This window comes from Cyclopterus lumpus, chromosome 4, assembly GCF_009769545.1.
Source record: "Cyclopterus lumpus isolate fCycLum1 chromosome 4, fCycLum1.pri, whole genome shotgun sequence".
NCBI classification, from domain to species: Eukaryota; Metazoa; Chordata; class Actinopteri; order Perciformes; family Cyclopteridae; genus Cyclopterus; species Cyclopterus lumpus.
The window spans coordinates 24,345,815-24,366,840 of NC_046969.1; the positions used below are offsets into that span (position 1 = coordinate 24,345,815).

General features: G+C 48.9%; 1 protein-coding gene across 1 annotated transcript; it reads left to right on the forward strand.

The window, feature by feature from the left end:
- Positions 1 to 9,471: 9,471 nt before the first annotated feature.
- On the forward strand, positions 9,472 to 20,825 carry pdgfra (platelet-derived growth factor receptor, alpha polypeptide). The gene is made up of 22 exons (XM_034531675.1): positions 9,472 to 9,552; positions 10,121 to 10,420; positions 10,881 to 11,147; positions 11,233 to 11,363; positions 11,891 to 12,059; positions 12,152 to 12,341; positions 12,444 to 12,559; positions 12,653 to 12,779; positions 12,885 to 13,081; positions 13,491 to 13,585; positions 14,118 to 14,250; positions 14,364 to 14,468; positions 14,564 to 14,674; positions 14,759 to 14,912; positions 15,787 to 15,938; positions 16,138 to 16,253; positions 17,724 to 17,846; positions 17,933 to 18,044; positions 18,139 to 18,238; positions 18,384 to 18,489; positions 18,987 to 19,221; positions 20,651 to 20,825. The coding sequence occupies exons 2-22, from the start codon at positions 10,132 to 10,134 to the stop codon at positions 20,737 to 20,739; spliced, it is 3,117 nt and encodes a 1,038-aa protein (XP_034387566.1). The 5' UTR covers positions 9,472 to 9,552; positions 10,121 to 10,131; the 3' UTR covers positions 20,740 to 20,825.
- Positions 20,826 to 21,026: the final 201 nt, after the last annotated feature.

The following is a 21,026-nucleotide window of genomic DNA, read 5'->3' on the forward strand; positions in this document are numbered from 1 at the left end:
TTAAAAAAAGAAGAAGATAACAATAACAATAACAATAACAATGGCCGCGGTGCAGGACTCGGTAAACAGCTGACAGGTACATGTGTGTGTGTGTGTGTGTCACATTCTGAGGAAAAAGAAGAATTACCCGGATGGTGTCATTCCTTTCAGTGCAATTCACCACAACAACGATACAGGGAGAAGTGTGTGTGCGTGTGTGCGTGTGCGTGTGTGTGTGCGTGAGCGTGAGCGTGTGCGCGTGTGTGTGTGTGTGAGTGTCTGTGTGTGTGTGAGGCTCGCGATGTGGTGGTGTTAGAGCGCCCTCTATATGAGTGCATGCTCCATGTTCCCACTCTGTGATGCACAGCAAGAAGCGGTGTGAGCTCTCGCGCATCTTGCAGAAAATAAGGTGGAGTTTGTTGGGTTTTTTTACACAAAAAGTGCACATTTGCATTAACAATCTGGTTAAAAGTGACTTATAAACATGTTTGCACTCACAAAAAAACAAAGAATTTAAAAATAAAGTTGCGGCACGAGAACTCTTCTGGAGGACAGAAGTCTGCAACTGTTCTTCTATAAACATTAAAAAGCCCCCCAAAAGACTCTTATTTTGAAAAGGGGTCCATTGCTCGAAAGGGAGGAGAAGGAGAAAGAGGGGTGTCATTTCCTGAGAGTTATTTACTTTGAGCCAGATGATTACTCTTTTTTTCTCTCTCTCTCTCTCTCGGAGGGAGGAGGGGAGGAGATGAGGAGGGGAGGAGGGGAGGGGGGGAGGAGGGAGGACTGTAACATTGAATCAGTTACAGGTCGCCTAGCTGGAGCGCAGTTGCGTGGACGGTCGCGGACGCGGACGGAGGGTCGCACATATGCTCTCTCTGCCGGAGCCGTGAGGATTACAGCCGCCACAGAAAGGAGGACCGAGGACCCGCTGCGCCTTTCGGAGCCGCCGATTCACCGGATTTACACCCCGACACGAGGAATACAAAAGAGGATTACTCACGAGGTAATTGAGAGGTTGCCAGGTCCGAAAGATGATTGAAAGGCTTTTTTTTTATTTTTATTTAAATTTTTTTACAAGTCTCTAAAAAAAAGTGTTTTTTAAAAAAAAAATCATTTTCTTTATGGAGTAACGCTTGAGGAATGTATGAAAAGATTAATACTCAAAAAAGGAAGAAAAGTCTAATAGGAGTTTAATTGCAGATTTAATTAGTTTATCCAATTATGAGGTAAAAAATCCTGTTGTGGAAAAAAAAAAAAAAAAAAAAACTTTCTGGAAAAAGTTGATGCACCGGCGCTCTGCAACTTTTACATTATTTTAGTGTTTTTTTTTAAGATTATTATTATTTTACCCTTTACCATATGGTCGCGCCCCTGGACGCGGAGCGGGGAGATGCGGCTGACTGATGAGAAGCGCGTCGGATTTTCCCCCCCCACCCCCCCCCCCTCCTCGCACAGCTGGAGGTCGGAAGACCCTGAAGGCACCGTGAGGAACACACATTGGGGAGTTTGTTCTCGCGTTGTTGTTCTGTGTTCCTCTCGTGGAATGTGAGGAATTATGGAGGAACAAACAACAACACAAATGAATCTGGAATGAGTCCGACTGCAGCGGAGTGGATTCAAGGGGAGGAAGAGGAGGAGGAAGAGGAGGAGGACGCATTCTTCATTAACCACCTTCCCTGCTGGCTCACCCGAGGAATACTGACTGTGCTCAAAATTACTGCAATATTTAGAGAAACACTTTACTTATTGCAGAGGAATTCCCATGAAAATCAAACTTTTTTAAATTTTTTACGCGGGATGATTGAAAGTGAACCATATCAACATCTGCACAGTGGGGGGATGAGGGGGGGGGGGGGGGGGGCAGACAGTGGAGACGAGCCTTATCAGCTGTTGCCTAATGTATGGAGCCCATTTACTCGTTTTTTTGGGGGGGCGGAGGGGCAAAAGAAGGCCCGGACATGGAGGAGGCTTGGGGAGATTTACGTGCGGCGGCTGGAAGAGGAATCCTCCAACAGGAGCAAGAAAAAAAATTAATATTGAGCTTTAAGTTTTATAGAGTCAAAGAAACTTCAGGTCGGATGATTCTGGGACGGTTCGGAGCTTTGCAACCAGAGGGGCCACGTTTCATTGTTTCGGGGGTAAAGAAGTGGATATCCATGGACATAAAAAGGTCAAATGGGCTTTTACTTTGATTTTATTTTTTAAAGAAAGAACAGGTATGGGAATACAACGTATATGTTAGTGAGCACCCCGATCCAGCATCAGGCAGACAGACAGACAGACAGGCAGACAGACAGGCACCACAGAGGGGGTTGTCTGCTGGTGAGCTCCGTGGAAGTCTTAATTGAAGTGTTCCTTTAAGACGTTTTATTTATTTTTTTAAAAAGGTCTGTTTGGGACAAACAAGTCTTTCTCGTTATTTATTGTTTTAAAGGCTTTTTAGCAAGTTGTAAGTCAGAGCTTTGGAAAGCGGAAACGTTCCTTCCAATCAGGAGAAAAGAACCAACTCCACTGGGCCGACTGGAGAGGGGGAAGAGTGGAAGAGGTTCGATGCCCTCAACACGCGGACTGTGTCGCCCTCTAGCGGCCGGCCTCATGTTCACACAGCGCATCCCGAGGTCTCGGGAATTCAAGCGACTTGTTCTCTTCATCCTAAGAAGAAGGAGGAGAAGGAGGAGGAGGAGGAGAAGAACTAGATCTTTCCTGTTTTCAGGACTGCAGTGAAGTCGGAGACCACGAGCAGAATCCACCCAACGCCCCTCTCTTCATCTTCACCTTCATCCTCATTATCAACAAGAGACACCAAGAAGTCCACGAGCCGTTATTGATGACATGGATATGTTAAATAAAGGTTTAGCACGTGGAGACGGAGGTCAACGTGTTTTTATGAGTAAATAAAGTCGCCCTTTCTGTCCCTGAAGGCCGTAACGTCCGTCATCATGGACGGGGTCAAGACCGGGGTCGTCTACGGGGTCAAGACCGGGGTCGTCTACGGGGTCAAGACCGGGGTCGTCTACGGGGTCCTGGTGCTGCTGGTTTCAGGTAAGTTCTCAAAAGAGAACAAGATAAAAAGAGAGATATTTAGATATCTATATACACATATACACACACACACACACACATATATACAAAAGATATATAAATAGAAACACACATTTATACACACATATATATATATATATATATATATATATATAGAGAGAGAGAGAGAGAGATATTTAGATATCTATATACACATATACACACATATATATACAAAAAGATACACAAATAGAAACATACATATATATATAGAGAGAGAGAGAGATATAGAGATATTTAGATATCTATATACACACATATATACAAAAATATATACAAATAGAAACATATACACATATATATACAAAAAAAACCATACACACATATATATATATACAAATAGAAACATATACACGTATATATATATATATATATATATATATATATATATACAGAAATAGAAACTAGAAACATACACATATATATACAAATAAAAACATACACACATATATATATATATATACAGAAATAGAAACTAGAAACATATACACATATATATACACAAATACACATATATGTATATGTGTTTATCCGTTTGTATATATATAGACACATATACATTTATGTGTCTATATATACATATTCACATATATATACACATATATTTGTATATATATATATATATATATACACATGTATATACAGATATATAAATATATAAATATATCTATCTATAATGCTGTTTTCTGACCGTAGCCCTAATAAATATATAAATATATCCATCTATAATGCTGTTTTCTGGCCGTAGCCCTAATAAATATATAAATATATCTATCTATAATGCAGTTTTCTGACCGTAGCCTTAATAAATATATAAATATATCTATCTATAATGCTGTTTTCTGACCGTAGCCTTAATAAATATATAAATATATCTATCTATAATGCAGTTTTCTGACCGTAGCCCTAATAAATATATAAATATATCTATCTATAATGCAGTTTTCTGACCCTAGCCCTAATAAATATATAAATATATCTATCTATAATGCTGTTTTCTGACCGTGGCCCTAATAAATATATAAATATATCTATCTATAATGCAGTTTTCTGACCGTAGCCTTAATAAATATATAAATATATCTATCTATAATGCTGTTTTCTGACCGTGGCCCTATTAAATATATAAATATATCTATCTATAATGCAGTTTTCTGACCCTAGCCCTAATAAATATATAAATATATCTATCTATAATGCTGTTTTCTGACCCTGGCCCTAATAAATATATAAATATATCTATCTATAATGCTGTTTTCTGACCGTGGCCCTAATAAATATATAAATATATCTATCTATAATGCAGTTTTCTGACCGTAGCCTTAATAAATATATAAATATATCTATCTATAATGCTGTTTTCTGACCGTAGCCCTAATAAATATATAAATATATCTATCGATAATGCAGTTTTCTGACCGTAGCCTTAATAAATATATAAATATATCTATCTATAATGCAGTTTTCTGACCGTAGCCCTAATAAATGTATAAATATATCTATCTATAATGCAGTTTTCTGACCGTGGCCCTAATAAATATATAAATATATCCATCTATAATGCAGTTTTCTGGCCCTAATGTACTCAAACTATCTCTCAGTCACTTCCGGTCTGTCGCCGCCGACCATCGTGTCCAACGAAGAAGAGTTCGTGCTGCGGCCCAACTCCGTGTTCAACATCAGCTGCACCGGCAAGAGGAACGTGGTGTGGGCCGAGCCGTTGCCTAGCAACACCTTCGTGCTGCCGGGCTACTACACGGCCACGCTGTTCATCTACAACGCCACCGTGGAGAACACCGCCTACTACATGTGCACCTACGAGTCCCTGGAGGGCGAACCGGAAGAGGACAACGAGGCGGGGATATACGTCTTCGTCCCCGGTGAGAACGCAGGATTTTTTTAAAAACATTTTTTTCAAAATGGCGCCGAGAGAAACCGCAAGTGAGCGTCGCCTTCTGGCTCCTTTCCACCTTCTGGGTCGTTGCAGTAAAGAAAGATGTTTTTTGAACACATGTTTTGGGACACGATTAGTGGTCTCCTTTTTAGCCCCTTTTTTAAGAGCCGTAGAAGCTTAAACATTCAGGTGATTAGCATCTACTGACTTTTAATATCGTAAAAACAATAGTTAAAATCTTTATTTCAGTCAAAAACACCCCCAAAAACACTTTTAGTACACACAAAGTACCACAAAGTGTGCACACATGCATTCAATTGGGACGTCGTACATCGTCATAACATGGCACCTTGAACTTTGACCCCCTTGCTTTTTTTTTAAATCTGCTGTGCAAAGGATTGTGTGTCAGAATAGCCAGAACATGCAACTGAACATGGTACACAATATGCATAAATATGTATAAATCTTTTCTTCTGGCCTACTAAATAGTCTGGTGGTATTGGTACATTACATGGTCGTATCAGGCTGGAGCAACAACACCCAAGGGTGTGTTTTTATTGCTTATGAATTCTACTTTGAATCTTTATTGGGAATGAAATGTCATCACCTAGATCCCACGGCTCCATTCGTCCCCGAGACCCCCGATAACTTGGTGATCCCCATGGACGCGCCGGGGGTCCCCATCTCCTGCCGGGTGTCGGACCCCGACTCTCACGTCACCCTGAGGAGCGTCCCCAGCGGGGAGGAGATGCTGGCCTACTACGACAACAAGATGGGCTTCTTCGGGACCCTCCTCCCCGGCCGGTACCGCTGTGAAACCACCGTGAACGGCCAGACGCTGGCGAGCGCCGTCTACACCGTGGAGGCCGAGGGTGAGTCGAGAGGACCGGTGACCGGTGACCGGGGGACGGTGACCGGGGGACGCGGCGCACAGCGGTTGTAGTTGTTTTGATGAGATGAACGACTTGGAATGAGCGTGTAGTTATTGTGCTTTCAAAAAGCAAGCAATAGGATACTCGTTCAAAAACCGCACAGCTGGACTCGATCCCCGAGTGTGTTTACAATGAGAGGGCCGGGCTGATTACTTGAGGGGTCGTGCTGGGCTCGGGCGCAAGGGGCCCGGCATGTTGGGGGCCCCCGGGCCACAGCTTCTGTTTGAAGTCACTGCTAACTAATGTGTGGTTGGGAAGTCACAAAGAGACTCACAACCACCACAGAGACGTGGAACTGGCACAAGGAGACACAAAACGACCGCAAAGAGACACAAAGCGACAACAAAGAGACACAAAACGATCACAAAGAGATGCAAAACGACCACAAAGAGACACAAAACGACAACAGAGACACAAAACGACAACAAAGAGACACAAAACGATCACAAAGAGACACAAAACGACAACAGAGACACAAAACGACCGCAAAGAGACACAAAACGACAACAAAGAGACGCAAAACGACCACAAAGAGACACAAAACGACAACAAAGAGACACAAAACGACAACAAAGAGACGCAAAACGACAACAGAGACACAAAACGACCGCAAAGAGACACAAAACGACAACAAAGAGACGCAAAACGACAACAAAGAGACGCAAAACGACCTCAAAGAGACACAAAACGACCACAAAGAGACACAAAACGACAACAAAGAGACATAAAACGACCACAAAGAGACATAAAACGACCACAAAGAGACGTGACAACAAAGAGACACAAAACGAGACACAAAGAGACACAAAACGACCACAACGAGACACAAAATGGCAACAAAGACACTCAAAACGACCACAGAGACGTGGAACTAGCAAAAGGAGACACAAAACGATGCAAAACAACCACAAAGAGACGCAAAACGACCACAGAGAAAGACTCATAACTCATGTCTCATAACCCGTCCACGGCTGACGTTATGTCATTATCACACTCTGTGTGTGTGTGTGTGTGTGGTGGGGGGGGGGGGGGTGAATGAGCTCGTGGTAATCAAGCTCTTGTGGGCTGTGAGGTGCTGATGTCTGCTCTCTGGTGTCCCTTCAGCCCTGGAGGAGGAGGAGGAGGAGGAGGAGGACTTTGAGGTGGAGGTGAGGGCCAGCGTGGAGCTGGTGAGAGCCGGCCGGCCCTTCAACGTCACCTGTGTCGCCCCCACCGGACCCAACTTCCACCAGCAGTGGCTGCACCCCAAAAAACAGGCAAGAACGCAGCCCTGCATTCCGTCTCCTCTGCGGGCGTCATCCCATAATAAGCTTCACCTCCTCAACGTGTCACGTTTCCATGTCGTTTCCTCCCTCGCAGCCTTAAATTAGCCGAGTATTGGTTGCGGGATCTCTAACCGCCGGGTGGAACACGGCTCCGAGGTCCCTCCGTGGTTACTAAGTGTGTGTGTGTTGTGTCTTCACCGTGACGACAAGCGGCGCTGACAGGAAGTCCTGGACCGACGGCTCCGGGGTCGTAAATCCCGTGACCTCCCGTGACCTTGAGTCTCGTAGGACAGACCGCTGTCTGCACGTGAAACATTTAATGCTTAGCCGGCTGAAAGATGTGCATGTTCCGTCTGTGTTCCGTCGGTTCTTGATTCATCGTCCGGTTCTCCGCATGTGGGTTCCTCTAAACCCTTTTTCCAGAGACCGGGAACGCCGGAGTCCTGGTTTTTGGACTTGGAGTCTCTGTGATCCTGATTTATGTCCTCCAGCTGAGCGACTGTTTTAACCATCAGCCCTCAGCTGGAAGAACGACTCGTCTGTCTTAATACGGGTTTCTTCTCCTGAGGATCTGACACGTTGTTGTTGTTGTTGTTGTTGTTCCTTAAAGGCCGCGGACGCAGTCCAGACGAAGCAGACTCTCCCCGACCGCGTCGTCTACACGCTCAGCATCCCGCGGGCGACTTCCCGGGACAGCGGCGCCTACGAGTGCTCCATCGTCGAGGAGGTCAGCGGCGAGGTCAGAGTCGGCAGCGTGGCGGTCGCCGTCTTCGGTAAGCCCCTCCCACTACTCGGCCCCTCCCCCCTCTCGGAAACCTCTATTTTAACGAGGTATGATGTGAATATAAGAAAGTGTGTGTGTGAGTTTGTGAGTGTGAGCGTGTGTGTGCGTGTGTGTGTGTGAGAGTGTGTGTGTGTGAGAGTGTGAGTGTGTGTGTGTGTGTGTGTGAGAGTGTGTGTGTGTGTGTGTGTGTGAGAGTTTTGACTGTGTGCGTGAGTGAGTGTGTGAGTGTGTGTGTGTGTGTGTGTGTGTGAGAGTGTGTGTGTGTGAGTGAGTGAGTGTGCGTGAGTGTGTGTGTGTGAGAGTTTTGACTGTGTGCGTGAGTGAGTGTGTGAGTGCGTGAGTGTGTGTGTGTGAGAGTTTTGACTGTGTGCATAGTTTGTGAGTGTGTGTGTGTGTGTATGCGAGTGTGTGTGTATGTGTGTGTGTGTCATTGTCTGCCCAGCTTTCCCTCTGCTTTCAACATCAGCTCCTGTGTTTTATGGGATGGCTCCAGCAGATGTGTGTGTGTGGCCCCCCCCCCCCCCCCCCCACACTTCAATTCACCTCTCTGATCTCCCTCCCTCCCTCCTCCTTCCCTCCCTCCTCCCTCCCTCCCTCCCTCCCTCCTCCTTCCCTCCCTCCCCCCCCACACTTCAATTCACCTCTCTGATCTCCCTCCTTCCCTCCTCCCTCCCTCCTCCTTCCTTCCTTCCCTCCCTCCCTCCTCCTCCCTCCTCCCTCCATCCTCCTTCCTTCCTTCCCTCCCTCCCGCCTCCCTCCCTCCTCCTCCCTCCTCCCTCCATCCTCCTTCCTTCCTTCCCTCCCTCCCTGAACCCCTTCCTCCTGCTCCCTCTCCTCAGAGGAGAACTCCTTCGTGGCGCTGGACCACAGCGGGATTCAGGCCACCGAGTTCGTGGTCCTCCTGGAGGAGACGCAGTTCACCGTCCTCATCGACGCCTCCCCGGCCCCCAAAGTGTCGTGGCTGAAAGACGGCGAAGACGTGTCGCAGAGCTACTACGTCCTCACCAAGACCAGCCACCTCGAGGGGAATCGGTGAGGACGAGTTGGGTTTGCCCAAATATTATAAGATAATTAAAAAAAAGTGTTTTTATTCACTTTGACGTCGCTTTCCTAACTTTTTAAAGTTAAAAGTAACTAAATAAATACACTGATTTGAGCCTATGGAATATTTATTGATTAATAAAATAAAGAAATTGGGGACGACAATCTTTAAAATACATTTTTATGTATTATTTTAATTTTTAATTTTTATCTTTATAATCTCCTGTGAAACCACAAAGTGTCATTCTAATTAATACGTTATTTAAATTAATAACATCACTGAGCTGGTTGAGGTGTTTTCAGTCTTTACGCTAAGCTAAGCTAAGCTAACCGCCTTCCTATCCACCGTGCTGGCGTGGAAGCATCAATAGATATAACTTACGTTAATAATATATATATATATATATATATATATATATATATAATGTGTATAATAAATATCTGCTTATCTTCCTCGCAGGTATCAAACTGTTCTGACGTTGCGACAGCCTCTCGGGAAAGACGACGGGAATTACACCATCACGGCCCTCAGTGGAGATCAAAGGGATCAGTTCTCCTTCAGCCTCAGAGTGAAAGGTGAGAGACAGACAGGTAGATAGACAGACAGGTAGATAGACAGACAGGTAGATAGACAGACAGACAGGTAGACAGACAGGTAGATAGACAGACAGGTAGATAGATAGACAGGTAGATAGACAGACAGACAGGTAGATAGACAGACAGACAGGTAGACAGACAGGTAAATAGACAGACAGGTAGATAGACAGACAGGTAGATAGACAGACAGACAGGTAGGCAGACAGACAGACAGGTAGGCAGACAGGTAAATAGACAGACAGGTAGATAGATAGACAGGTAGATAGATAGACAGACAGGTAGATAGACAGACAGGTAGATAGACAGACAGACAGGTAGGCAGACAGGTAGATATATATTATATATATATATATATATATCTATATACAGATAGGTAGGTAGATAGTGGTTCAAATATTCACATGAAGTATTCAAGCAAAGCATCATTTCATAAGTTTGAATATCATAGCGTGATATTGTTTTGGTTTTTTTATATTTATATTTGTGAAGCTGGTCTCAGGTACGGGGCGTTAAAAGGTAGATATTAATAGTCCGTATCTCTGTTCAGCGCCCACCTCCATGATGTTCCCTCCGCCCTCCTCCGTCCCCGTGCTGCTGCCCCAGGTGGAGGAGCTGGTGGTGCCGCTCCACACCGCCTTCACGCTGACCTGTCGGGGAGAGGCCAAGCTGGCCTGGAGCACGCCGCTCCACGTGCACGAGCAGGCGCGCGAGGACAACAGCGGCCTGTTCGTCACCACCGTCGCCGTGGACAACGCCACGGCGACGCACACCGGCTACTACTCGTGCTTCTACGCCCGGAACGCCACGGAGGACACGGAGGACAGCAGCATCTATGTCTACGTGCCAGGTGTGTGTGCGCGTGCGTGTGTGTGTGTGTGTGTGCGCGTGTGTGTGTGTGTGCGAGCGTGCGTGTGTGTGTGCGCGCGTGCGTGTGTGTGTGTGTGCGCGCGTGCGTGTGCGTGTGTGTGCGTGTGTGTGTGTGTGCGTGCGTGTGTGCGCGTGTGTGTGCGTGCGTGCGTGCGTGCGCGCGTGCATGTGTGTGCGTGCGTGTGTGTGTGCGTGCGTGCACGTGTGTGTGTGAGTGTGTGCGTGCGTGCACGCGTGTGTGTGTGTGTGCGTGTGTGCGTGCGTGCGTGCGCGCGCGTGTGTGTGCGGGCGTGTGTGCGCGTGTGTGTGTGTGTGTGTGTGTGCGTGTGTGCGCGCGCGTGTGTGTGCGCGTGTGTGTGCGTGTGTGTGTGTGTGTGTGTGTGTGCGAGTGCGTGCGTGCGCGTGTGTGTTTAATGATTTTTATGATCTTCCGACTCCAGATCCAGACGTTCCCTTCGTGCCCTCGCTGGTTCCCTTTGGCAACCACGTCCTGTCCGACCACGAGGACATGGAGATCCAGTGCCGCGTGTCCGATCCCAGCGCCAACGTGACGCTGGTCAACGTGGACACCCAGCTGCCCGTGGCCAGCGTGTACGACAGCAAGAGGGGCGCGTTGGGCGTGTTCACCGCGGGAACCTACGTGTGCAGGGCCGACGTCAACGGGGAGGAGCACTACAGCGGGGAGTACATCGTCCACGGCTGGGCAGGTGCGTGGCTTTAACCTCCCAACACACACACACACACACACACACACACACACACATGTTGCTCATGTCCACTGTTGCATCTCAGGTGGCGCCGCGCTGCACGTGGAGCTGACCGCCGAGCGGACCGCTCTGCTGGTGGGGGACACCGTCACCGTCACCTGTCTGGCTCGGGGGTCTGAGATCCTGGAGGACCACTGGAAATACCCGGGAAAGCTGGTGAGGGCGCAAAAAGAGCGTTAAAATTAATTGACGATTAGTTTTCATTGACGATCATCTTTTCTCTAATTAATCGATTCATGAAGTGTGAGAAAATGTCTGCCAGCGTCACAGAGGAGGAAAGAAACCAGAAAATATTCAGATTTAAGAAGCTGGAATTAGATCATTTCAACCTTTTTAACAAAACAAAAAAACAATTATTCAATCAATTGTTAATAAAATATTACGATAAATGTTGTTTTCAAAAGCCCAAGATTGGCTTTATTTCCCCGTCCACAACTCAAATTCAGTTTACTGCCACAGAGGAGGAAAGAAACCAGAAAATATATATATATATATATATAATATATATTTAAGACGCTGGAATCATAGAATTTTAAAACGTCTTTTCTTAAATGAAGGACTCAACCTGTTGTTTATAAAATGTTAGACGCTGTCAACAAAAGGACGACGTCCAGAGAGGGAACCGGCTCAACGTTCCTGATGTTCCTTCTTTTGTTCTGTTTTTTTTTTTTTTCCCCCGACAGGTCAACCGCGGCGTCAAAACCGTGCACGAGAACAAGCGCGACCAGGAGATCCGCTACACCCTGACGATCCCGCAGGCCTCCACCAAAGACAGCGGCATCTACTCGTGCTCCATCACCGACATCATCAGCAACGACAGCCAGACCAAGGAACTGGCCGTCCGAGTTTTCGGTGCGGAAAAAAAAACTTCTTCTTCTTCGTCTCACTTGTTGTGTTATTTTTTGAATTCTTTTAAAAAAAAAATGTTATTTCAATCTGGACAGCGAGCGAGTTCATGTCCGTGCGGCCGGAGTTCAGCGAATACGAGTCGGCGGAGCTGGACGAGGTTCGGGAGTTCAGGGCCGAGATCAGCTCCTTCCCCGGCGCCCGCGTCACTTGGCTCAAAGACGGCGTGCCGCTCGGCGACGTGACGGCGGAGATCTCCACCAGCCTGCGGCAGCTCGGCGAGACCAGGTGAGGGCTCCGACGGACAAGATGGCCGCCGCCTGTCGTCAGGGGGGGGGGGGCTCGACCCGCCAGGCGCTGACGCTGTATTGTCTTCTTTTTTTTCTTTAGCTACATGGGGGTTCTCACCCTGATCCGGGCCAAGGAGGAGGACAGCGGGAACTACACCATGCGGGTGGAGAACGGAGACCGGAGACGTGACGTCGGATTGATCCTGGAGGTCAAAGGTCAGAACAACCCCCCCTTCCTTTTTAAAATGTCCGTAGACGCTTTTAACATCGTTGCAAAGCTCACCCCCCACCCCCCACCCTACGTTACAGTGCCCGCCGTCATTGTGGACCTGATGGACATCCACCACGGCTCGGCCAGCGGCCAGTCCGTGGTGTGCATCACCAGAGGGCAGCCGGCTCCGGTGGTGGACTGGTTCGTCTGCAAGAACATCAAACAGTAAGTCGCTCCTCCTCCAGAGCGCCGATCCCCCCCCCCCCCCCCCCTCCCCTGCGACACCCTGACTGACGGTTCCACCCCCCCTTTCGTCCTTCTTCTTCCAAGTTGTGCCAACGACTCGTCCGCCTGGGCGCCGCTCCCCGCCAACTCCACGGAGGTCACGATGGACTCGCGCGTGGACGAGGAAAACAACCTGGAGAGCCAGGTGTTGTTCGGCCACCTGGAGAGCACGCTGGCGGTGCGCTGCCTGGCCCGGAACGAGATGGGCGCCGTCAGCAGGGAGGTCAAGCTGGTGTCGAATGGTAAGAACACACACACACACACACACACACACACACACACACGTAGCTTGACGTTTGTTGTTGTTGTCGTTGTCGTTGTTGTTCCCGTTTCTGACACTCGAGCGTGTGACCGCGTTGCAGCAGCTGTCAGAGGAGGAGTTTGTTGATGGGAGGCTCTTATTGTGAAGGCCAATTCAGAGAAGCAAGAGGTCGTTAAGCCATTTGGTTGTTTCCCAGATGAGCTTTAGACCCCCCCACCCCCTAAACCAGCGCCGGGGCCCCTCCCCCCACGCCCACCGTATCTCCCCAGCATGCCTTTTGGTCCCAGTAATCTGGACCCTGGATTTCAGTGTGTTGTTTTCTCTTTGTCGGCGCGCCGCCGTCGGCCATGTTGTTAACACCGGTGACCCCCGGCTCTCCTCCTGAACAGGCCCCCACCCAGAGCTGACGGTGGCTGCTGCTGTGCTGGTGCTGCTGGTCATTGTCATCATCTCACTCATTGTCTTGGTTGTTATCTGGAAACAGGTACTGTTGGCTCCATTACGCATTCATTCTCACGTGCTCATCTGTTCTGCTTATTTAATTTTTTTTTGGTAGCCAAGAAGCCAAAACGGAGACAAAATTATTCCGATTAAAGACGAGCGAGTTGGGTTGAGTTTTAGTCGCAGAATAAATAAATCAATCAAAGAAGCTATTAGATTGTGTAAGAGGCTAACTGACTATTTAACCACGAAATACATAAAATAATCGGACCCAAAACCTGAAGCAAGACCCGCCTTTCTGCAGCATTCGAGCGCTAGGATTGGCCTTTGGTCTTTCCAAGGATTTATTAAACTAAATTAATAAGAAGTTTCCTCGCTATGACCTGGAGGTTTGACTTTCAAAGGATTTCAGTGGTCAAAGGTAGAAAAAAAACCCACTTAAGGCCTTTTGAGATATTTATATCCATGCACAAGATGTTCCACAGCTTTCCTGAGAACCCCCCCAAAAGACAAGTCTTGGAGAGAAGTTGCCCGTTAACTCCGTCTGGATTAATCGGCTCTCTTTTGTCTTCTAGAAGCCGCGCTACGAGATCCGCTGGAGGGTCATCGAGTCCGTGAGCCCGGACGGCCACGAGTACATCTACGTGGACCCCATGCAGCTTCCCTACGACTCCAGATGGGAGTTCCCCCGAGACAGACTGGTGCTCGGTGAGCCCACGCCGGCCGGTCGAGAGCAGAGGCCTCTTCCAAAAGAGCCTCTGCTTGTTGTTGTTGTTGTTGTTGTTGCAACGTTTCTTTGTAACCACCGCGTCTTCCTCCAGGTCGCATCCTGGGCTCCGGGGCCTTCGGGAAGGTGGTGGAGGGCACCGCTTACGGACTGAGCCGCTCCCAACCCGTCATGAAGGTGGCCGTGAAGATGCTGAAACGTGAGCAGACCAACAGATTACTTCTTCTGGGGACTCAGGTGAATGGCCCTCAAAGGCCGAACCTGGTTGCCGTAGTAACGTCTATTTCTTTTCAGCCACGGCGCGCTCCAGCGAGAAGCAGGCCCTGATGTCCGAGCTGAAGATCATGACTCACCTCGGACCACATCTCAACATCGTGAACCTCCTGGGAGCGTGCACCAAATCAGGTAAACGCACACACACACACACACACACACACACACACACACAGCTCCGTGGTGGGCGTGGGGTTTAACTCGAGGCTCTTTCAGGGCCCATCTACATCATCACGGAGTACTGCTTCTACGGGGACCTCGTCAACTACCTGCACAAGAACAGGGACACCTTCATCAGCCTGAACCCGGAGAAGAGCAAGAAGGAGCTGGACATCTTCGGGATCAACCCTGCAGATGAGAGCAGCAGGAGGTCTGTCACACACACACACACACACACACACACACATTTAAACACACCGTTCACATATCAAGACCCTTTTTTTAGGCCTCAGGGACGAGGAACCTTTTGGACTGCAGTCTAAATGAAGTCCTGGGGACGTTTGGCCTCCCAGAGGAAGCCGACGGTCGGGTTGTGAATATTTTGGGGGCGGGGTCTGTCGGGGTGACCGTCACCGATTGGTCAAACACGCTTCAACTCGTCTACCGCTTCATTTTAGGACGAGTTATGAGCATCTTTCTTTGTTTAATAACCTTTTAAAGTAAAATATAAAAGCTTTGCTGTCCAACTCACTTCAAACAAGCTTCTTCAATACGGCGTGATGTTTATTTAGTAAATTATGGTCCATAAAGCAGGGTGCGCTTTAAGGGGCGGGGCTACAGGGTGATTGACAGGTCGCTGCCACGTCAAAAAAACTGTAGCCCACGAAACCGATGAGTCACCTACGTCCACTTCTGATACACACACACACACACACACACACACACACCCTAAAACCCCTAATCGGTAACTCTATCGCCACGTTCTCCGCGGTCGAGGAGATCATCTGGCGTCTTCGGCCCTAATCCAATCGCAGCCTGAAGTGGTCTCGGCTTTCAGCCCTAATGTCATTGAGCTACCTGTTAACTCTGTGAAGCGCCCCCCCCCCCCCTCTCTGATGACCACACCTCGAAAATTAACCATAACGTGATCTCATCCCGACTCCACCACATCTTCCTCTTAACGCCGGGCCAGAGGGAGGGGAGAGGATTTAAAGGGCCACACACGCAACAATAAGGCACAGATCAGCATGTGTATATATATATATTTACACGTGTGTATAACAGGTTGTATGTTCTGCACACAGCTACGTGATCCTGTCCTTCGAGAGCAAGGGAGACTACATGGACATGAAGCAGAGCGACAACACTCAGTACGTTCCCATGCTGGAGATGAGCGACGCCTCCAAGTACTCCGACATCCAGAGGTCCGAGTACGACCACCCGCCCTCTCAGAAAGGTTCGGGCTCCTTTGAGTTTGAGGGGTGCACCCCTTGTCAGAGTCCAGGCCCCGGTTCCCCCGGGCCCTGTAATTACGGATGGGGATAATTGCAGCGTGGAGCATAATAATGGCCGGCTTCTCCCTGCCATTAGCCTGGGAGCCGGGTTTGAGCAGCTATATTTACAGTGTTTATATTTGTGTGTTTTCCTTCAACCAGAGGACGAGATGGACGACCTGCTGTCGGACGACATGAGCGAAGGCCTCAGCACCACCGACCTGCTCAGTTTCACCTTCCAGGTGGCCAAAGGGATGGAGTTCCTGGCTTCCAAGAATGTACGTTTGGTCCACAGAGACGCGACGGGGCTCGTCTTGTGTGTCGTTGTTGTTCTATCGCAGCGCTTTGTTGTTGTTTTGCATCTCTTTTTGATCATTTTTGTGTCTCGTTGTAGTTGTTTTGTGCTTCTTTTTGGTCGTTTTGCATCTCTCTGTTGTCGTTTTGTGTCTTTTTTGTAGTTGTTTTGTGTCTCTTTGTTGTCGTCTTGGGTCTCGTTGTAGTTGTTTGCGTCTCTTTTTGGTCGTTTTGCGTCTCTCTGTTGTCGTTTTGTGTCCCGTGTTGGTCATTTCCTTCCTCCGTGGTTGTTTGGCATTTTTTTCTAGTTGTTCTGCATCTTGTTTTGGTCGTTTTGCGTCTCTTTTTGATAATTGTATGTCTCGTTGTAGTTGTTTTGCGTCTCTTTTTGGTCGTTTTGCGTCTCTCTGTAGTTGTTTGCGTCTCTTTTTGGTCGTTTTGCGTCTCTCTGTTGTCGTTTTGTGTCTCGTTGTAGTTGTTTGTGTCTCTTTGTTGTTGTTTTATGTCTCGTTGTAGTTGTTTGCGTCTCTTTTTGGTCGTTTTGTGTCTCGTTGTAGTTGTTTTGTGTCTCTTTGTTGTTGTTTTATGTCTCGTTGTAGTTGTTTGCGTCTCTTGTTGGTCGTTTTGCATCTCTTTGTTGTTGTTTTGCGTCTCTTTTTGATAATTTTATGTCTCGTTGTAGTTGTTTTGCGTCTCTTTGTTGTTGTTTTATGTCTCGTTGTAGTTGTTTTGTGTCTCTTTGTTGTTGTTTTATGTCTCGTTGTGGTTGTTTTGTGTTTCTTTTCGGTTGTTTTGTGTCCCGTGTTGGTCATTTCCTTCCTCCGTGGTTGTTTAGCATTCTTTTCTAGTTGTTCTGCATCTTGTTTTGGTCGTTTTGTGTCTCGTTGTAGTTGTTTGCGTCTCTTTTTGGTCGTTTTGTGTCTCGTTGTGACTTCAGACGGGCCCGTTGGGCCCCTGGTCCAGTCGGTAATCCGTCCGTGGCTTTCGGTCCTGCAGCCTCTCATTCCCCGTCGCCTCCTGCTGGTTGTGGATAGGTTGTCCTATCCGGTGACGGCGCTGCCGGGCCAAAGGCGGCCCCGAAGCTGTGGGCGCCGATAAGCGGTCTGGTGAAGGCCGGCTGAGCCTCTCTCAGGAGCCGAGGGGGCTGAATATAGTCGCAGCGGCAGCCAGGGCTAGAATTACCGCTGCAGCCAGAAGCTATTCGCTCAGCCTCTCAGTTATTATCCCTAAATATCCAGCGGTCGCAGCCTTCCCTCCCAACGGGCATGTTTACACAACGGCTTCATGAAGCGAATACGAACCGGCACCGAAGGGAAGGAACTCGGCAGAAATGAAACGCTTCCAGGAATAGACGCAGACGGCGGCTGTGGGAGCGGAAAAGGGTTTGGGGTTGAAAACCGTGTTGTTGAACACGTCCTCTCTCTCTCTCTCTCTCTCTCTCTCTCTCTCTGCAGTGTGTGCATCGGGACCTCGCCGCCAGGAATGTGCTCCTCTCTCAGGGCAAGATAGTGAAGATCTGCGACTTCGGACTGGCCCGAGACATCATGCACGACAACAACTACGTCTCCAAAGGGAGTGTGAGTCTCACTTCAATAAAAGAAACGCGCCACATTTTCCATTCGCGGTTATTATACCGAACGTTTTCCTCTCCGCCGCCCCGCAGACCTTCCTGCCCGTGAAGTGGATGGCGCCAGAGAGTATTTTCGACAACATGTACACCACCCTGAGTGACGTCTGGTCGTACGGCATCCTGCTGTGGGAGATATTCTCCTTAGGTGAGCCCCACCGCGAGCCTTCCGAGTAACAAACACACCCTTGAGATCGGAGAGTCGGATGATGAGAACCTGTTCTGGTTTCTGGTTCTGAAAGGTGGAACCCCGTACCCGGGCATGGTGGTGGATTCCAGCTTCTACAACAAGATCAAGAGCGGATACAGGATGTCCAAACCGGAGCTTGCGCCCGATGACGTGTACGTAGTCACGTGATCCTGTGACATAACGCTGACCTCCTGTCACATGAGGAATGCGTGGTTCCCCCCCCCCCCCACCCGAACGTTCTCCGGTTCTCCAAGTCAACGTCGCGTGTTTTTTTTTTTTTTGTGTGTTGTCTCTCAGGTACGAGATGATGATGAAGTGCTGGAACAGCGAGCCGGAGAAGAGGCCTTCGTTCCAGGGTCTGACGGACTCGGTTTCGTCCCTGCTGCCCTCCAGCTACAAGAGGGTGAGTTTCTTTTCAAAGTGCAGGTTTTTTTAAAGGTGCCCCCCCCCACCCTTCCACTTCCTCTGAGGGTGCATTAGCAGTGTCTCTGTGTTTCTGTTAAACCCGACAAGTTGATTAGAGTGCAGCTGGATGTCAGAGCGGCCGGCCTCACGCCGCGTAATGACGCCTGCGCCGCCCCCGACCTCCCATTAAGCTCCACGCCACACATGGCACATCAAAAACAGCCGTACCTCTGCCTCCTTCGCAGCGTTTTAACAGCCTGGGGGGGCAGATGGATGAGGGGTTGGGGGGGGGGGGGGGGGGGGGGGGGGGGGGGGGGGGGGGGGGGGGGGGGGGGGGGGGGGGGGGGGGGGGGGGGGGGGGGGGGGGGGGGGGGGGGGGGGGGGGGGGGGGGGGGGGGGGGGGGGGGGGGGGGGGGGTTTTATTGGTTCTGTGCTCCCACTTCCTTTACGCATTGAAACTCCTCTAACGTCGTCCCCCTTCCCGTCTCGACGCAGCATTACGAGAAGGTGAACCGCGAGTTCCTGAAGAGCGACCACCCCGCGGTGACCCGGATGTGCGTGGAGAGCGACGACGCCTACATCGGCATCAGCCACAAGAACCAGGGCAAGCTGAAGGACCGGGAGAGCGGCTTCGACGAGCAGCGGCTGAGCTCCGACAGCGGCTACATCATCCCCTCCCCGACCTGGACCCCTTGTCCGACGACGAGTACGGGAAGAGGAACCGACACGGGTAAGCGCAGCCGAGACGCTCACCTTTTGAACTCCACGTCTACCTGCACAGAGGTCAGCACGTTTTGAATTCTGCAACCGCGTCCGAGTTAAACTCCCGTTTCCAGGGTGATTAAAAACGATCACTTGCCTCTCGGCTCGTAAACTTGTGCCTTTGCTACTGAGCATGTGCGAACTGCCATAAGCAGAGAAACATAAGGGGTCACGGGTCAAACTACGGTAAATGTGTAGTTTCTAGGCCTTGGAAACCCTTTGAAACTGGTTTACTGTTAACTGTTTATTCCATCGTGTCTTCTAAACGTTTCACATTCTCATTAATCTAACAAACCTCCTTCTGTGGGTCAGAAAATAACTCTTTCCTCCGGCCTCGCTCGAGGTCTTTCAAGCGAGGCAAATGTTTTCATCCCCCTGTAACCGATTGTTCTGAATGACAGCGACATCTAGTGTTCAAACTGAGAAGTGAAACAAGCAGGTTTTATTAGAGATATACTTGATCGTTTATTTTAAACCACTTAAAAACATAGACGGACTATAAGAAGTGGAAGTGATCACGGTTCTAAAGCCTCGAGTTCGCCATTTTGGGTTTTTCTAGTGCCACGAAAGTACAACCGAACATTTCATGAAGTGAAAACACAAGAAGTAAATATGTAAGACGAAAACACAGACCAGCCAACACCGTGATAGAGACCTGTCAATCACCTTGTAGCCCCGCCCTAAAGCATCCCGTGCTTTATGGTCTGTCTGACTCTAAATGACCATAATTTACTAAATGAACATCACGACGTATTGAAGAAGACTTGAAACTAGAGATTGAGACCAAAAACTAATGTTTACAATGTTTACTGAGGGAATAAATCAAGAGAAGTAGAGTCATTTATATAGACTTCTATACAACCAGAGGAGTCGCCCCCTGGTGGTCAGGAGAGACAATGCAGCTTTAACACATGAAGCATAGACTTCTATACAACCAGAGGAGTCGGCCCCTGGTGGTCAGGAGAGAGAATGCAGCTTTAACACAAGAAGCATAGACTTCTATACAACCAGAGGAGTCGCCCCCTGGTGGTCAGGAGAGAGAATGCAGCTTTAACACATGAAGCATAGACTTCTATACAACCAGAGGAGTCGCCCCCTGGTGGTCAGGAGAGAGAATGCAGCTTTAACACATGAAGCATAGACTTCTATACAACCAGAGGAGTCGCCCCCTGGTGGTCAGGAGAGAGAATGCAGCTTTAACACATTAAGCATAGACTTCTATACAACCTGAGGTGTCACCCCCTGGTGAACAGTAGAAAGAATGCAGCTTTAACACATGAAGCATTGACTTCTATACAACCAGAGGAGTCGCCCCCTGGTGGTCAGGAGAGAGAATGCATGTTTTAAGCTATTACCCCACAGACGACACTAACTCACGTTTTCCGTGTCCTCTGCAGCTCTGAGACGTCCGAGGAGAGCGCCATCGAAACGGGCTCCAGCAGCTCCACTTATGCCAAGCGCGAGGGTGAGACTCTGGAGGACATAACGCTGCTGGACGAGATGTGTCTGGACTGCAGCGACCTGGGGGAGGACAGCTTCCTGTGACGAGCACCCAGCCTGTAGAGCAGAAGCAGCCACAGAGGGGGGGGGAGGTCGAGGTGGAAACTAGAGACGAAAACTTGTTAAATCAACCAAAACTGTCCGTCCGACCCTCCGCTCCCCCTCGTCCTCCTCCGTGTCCTCGACCGCCCGTTCAGAAAACAAAAAGAAAACCACTTCACCGTCTGGATGCGGCGACCGTACGAACGGCCTTCGCTCCTCCCTGGACGCTGC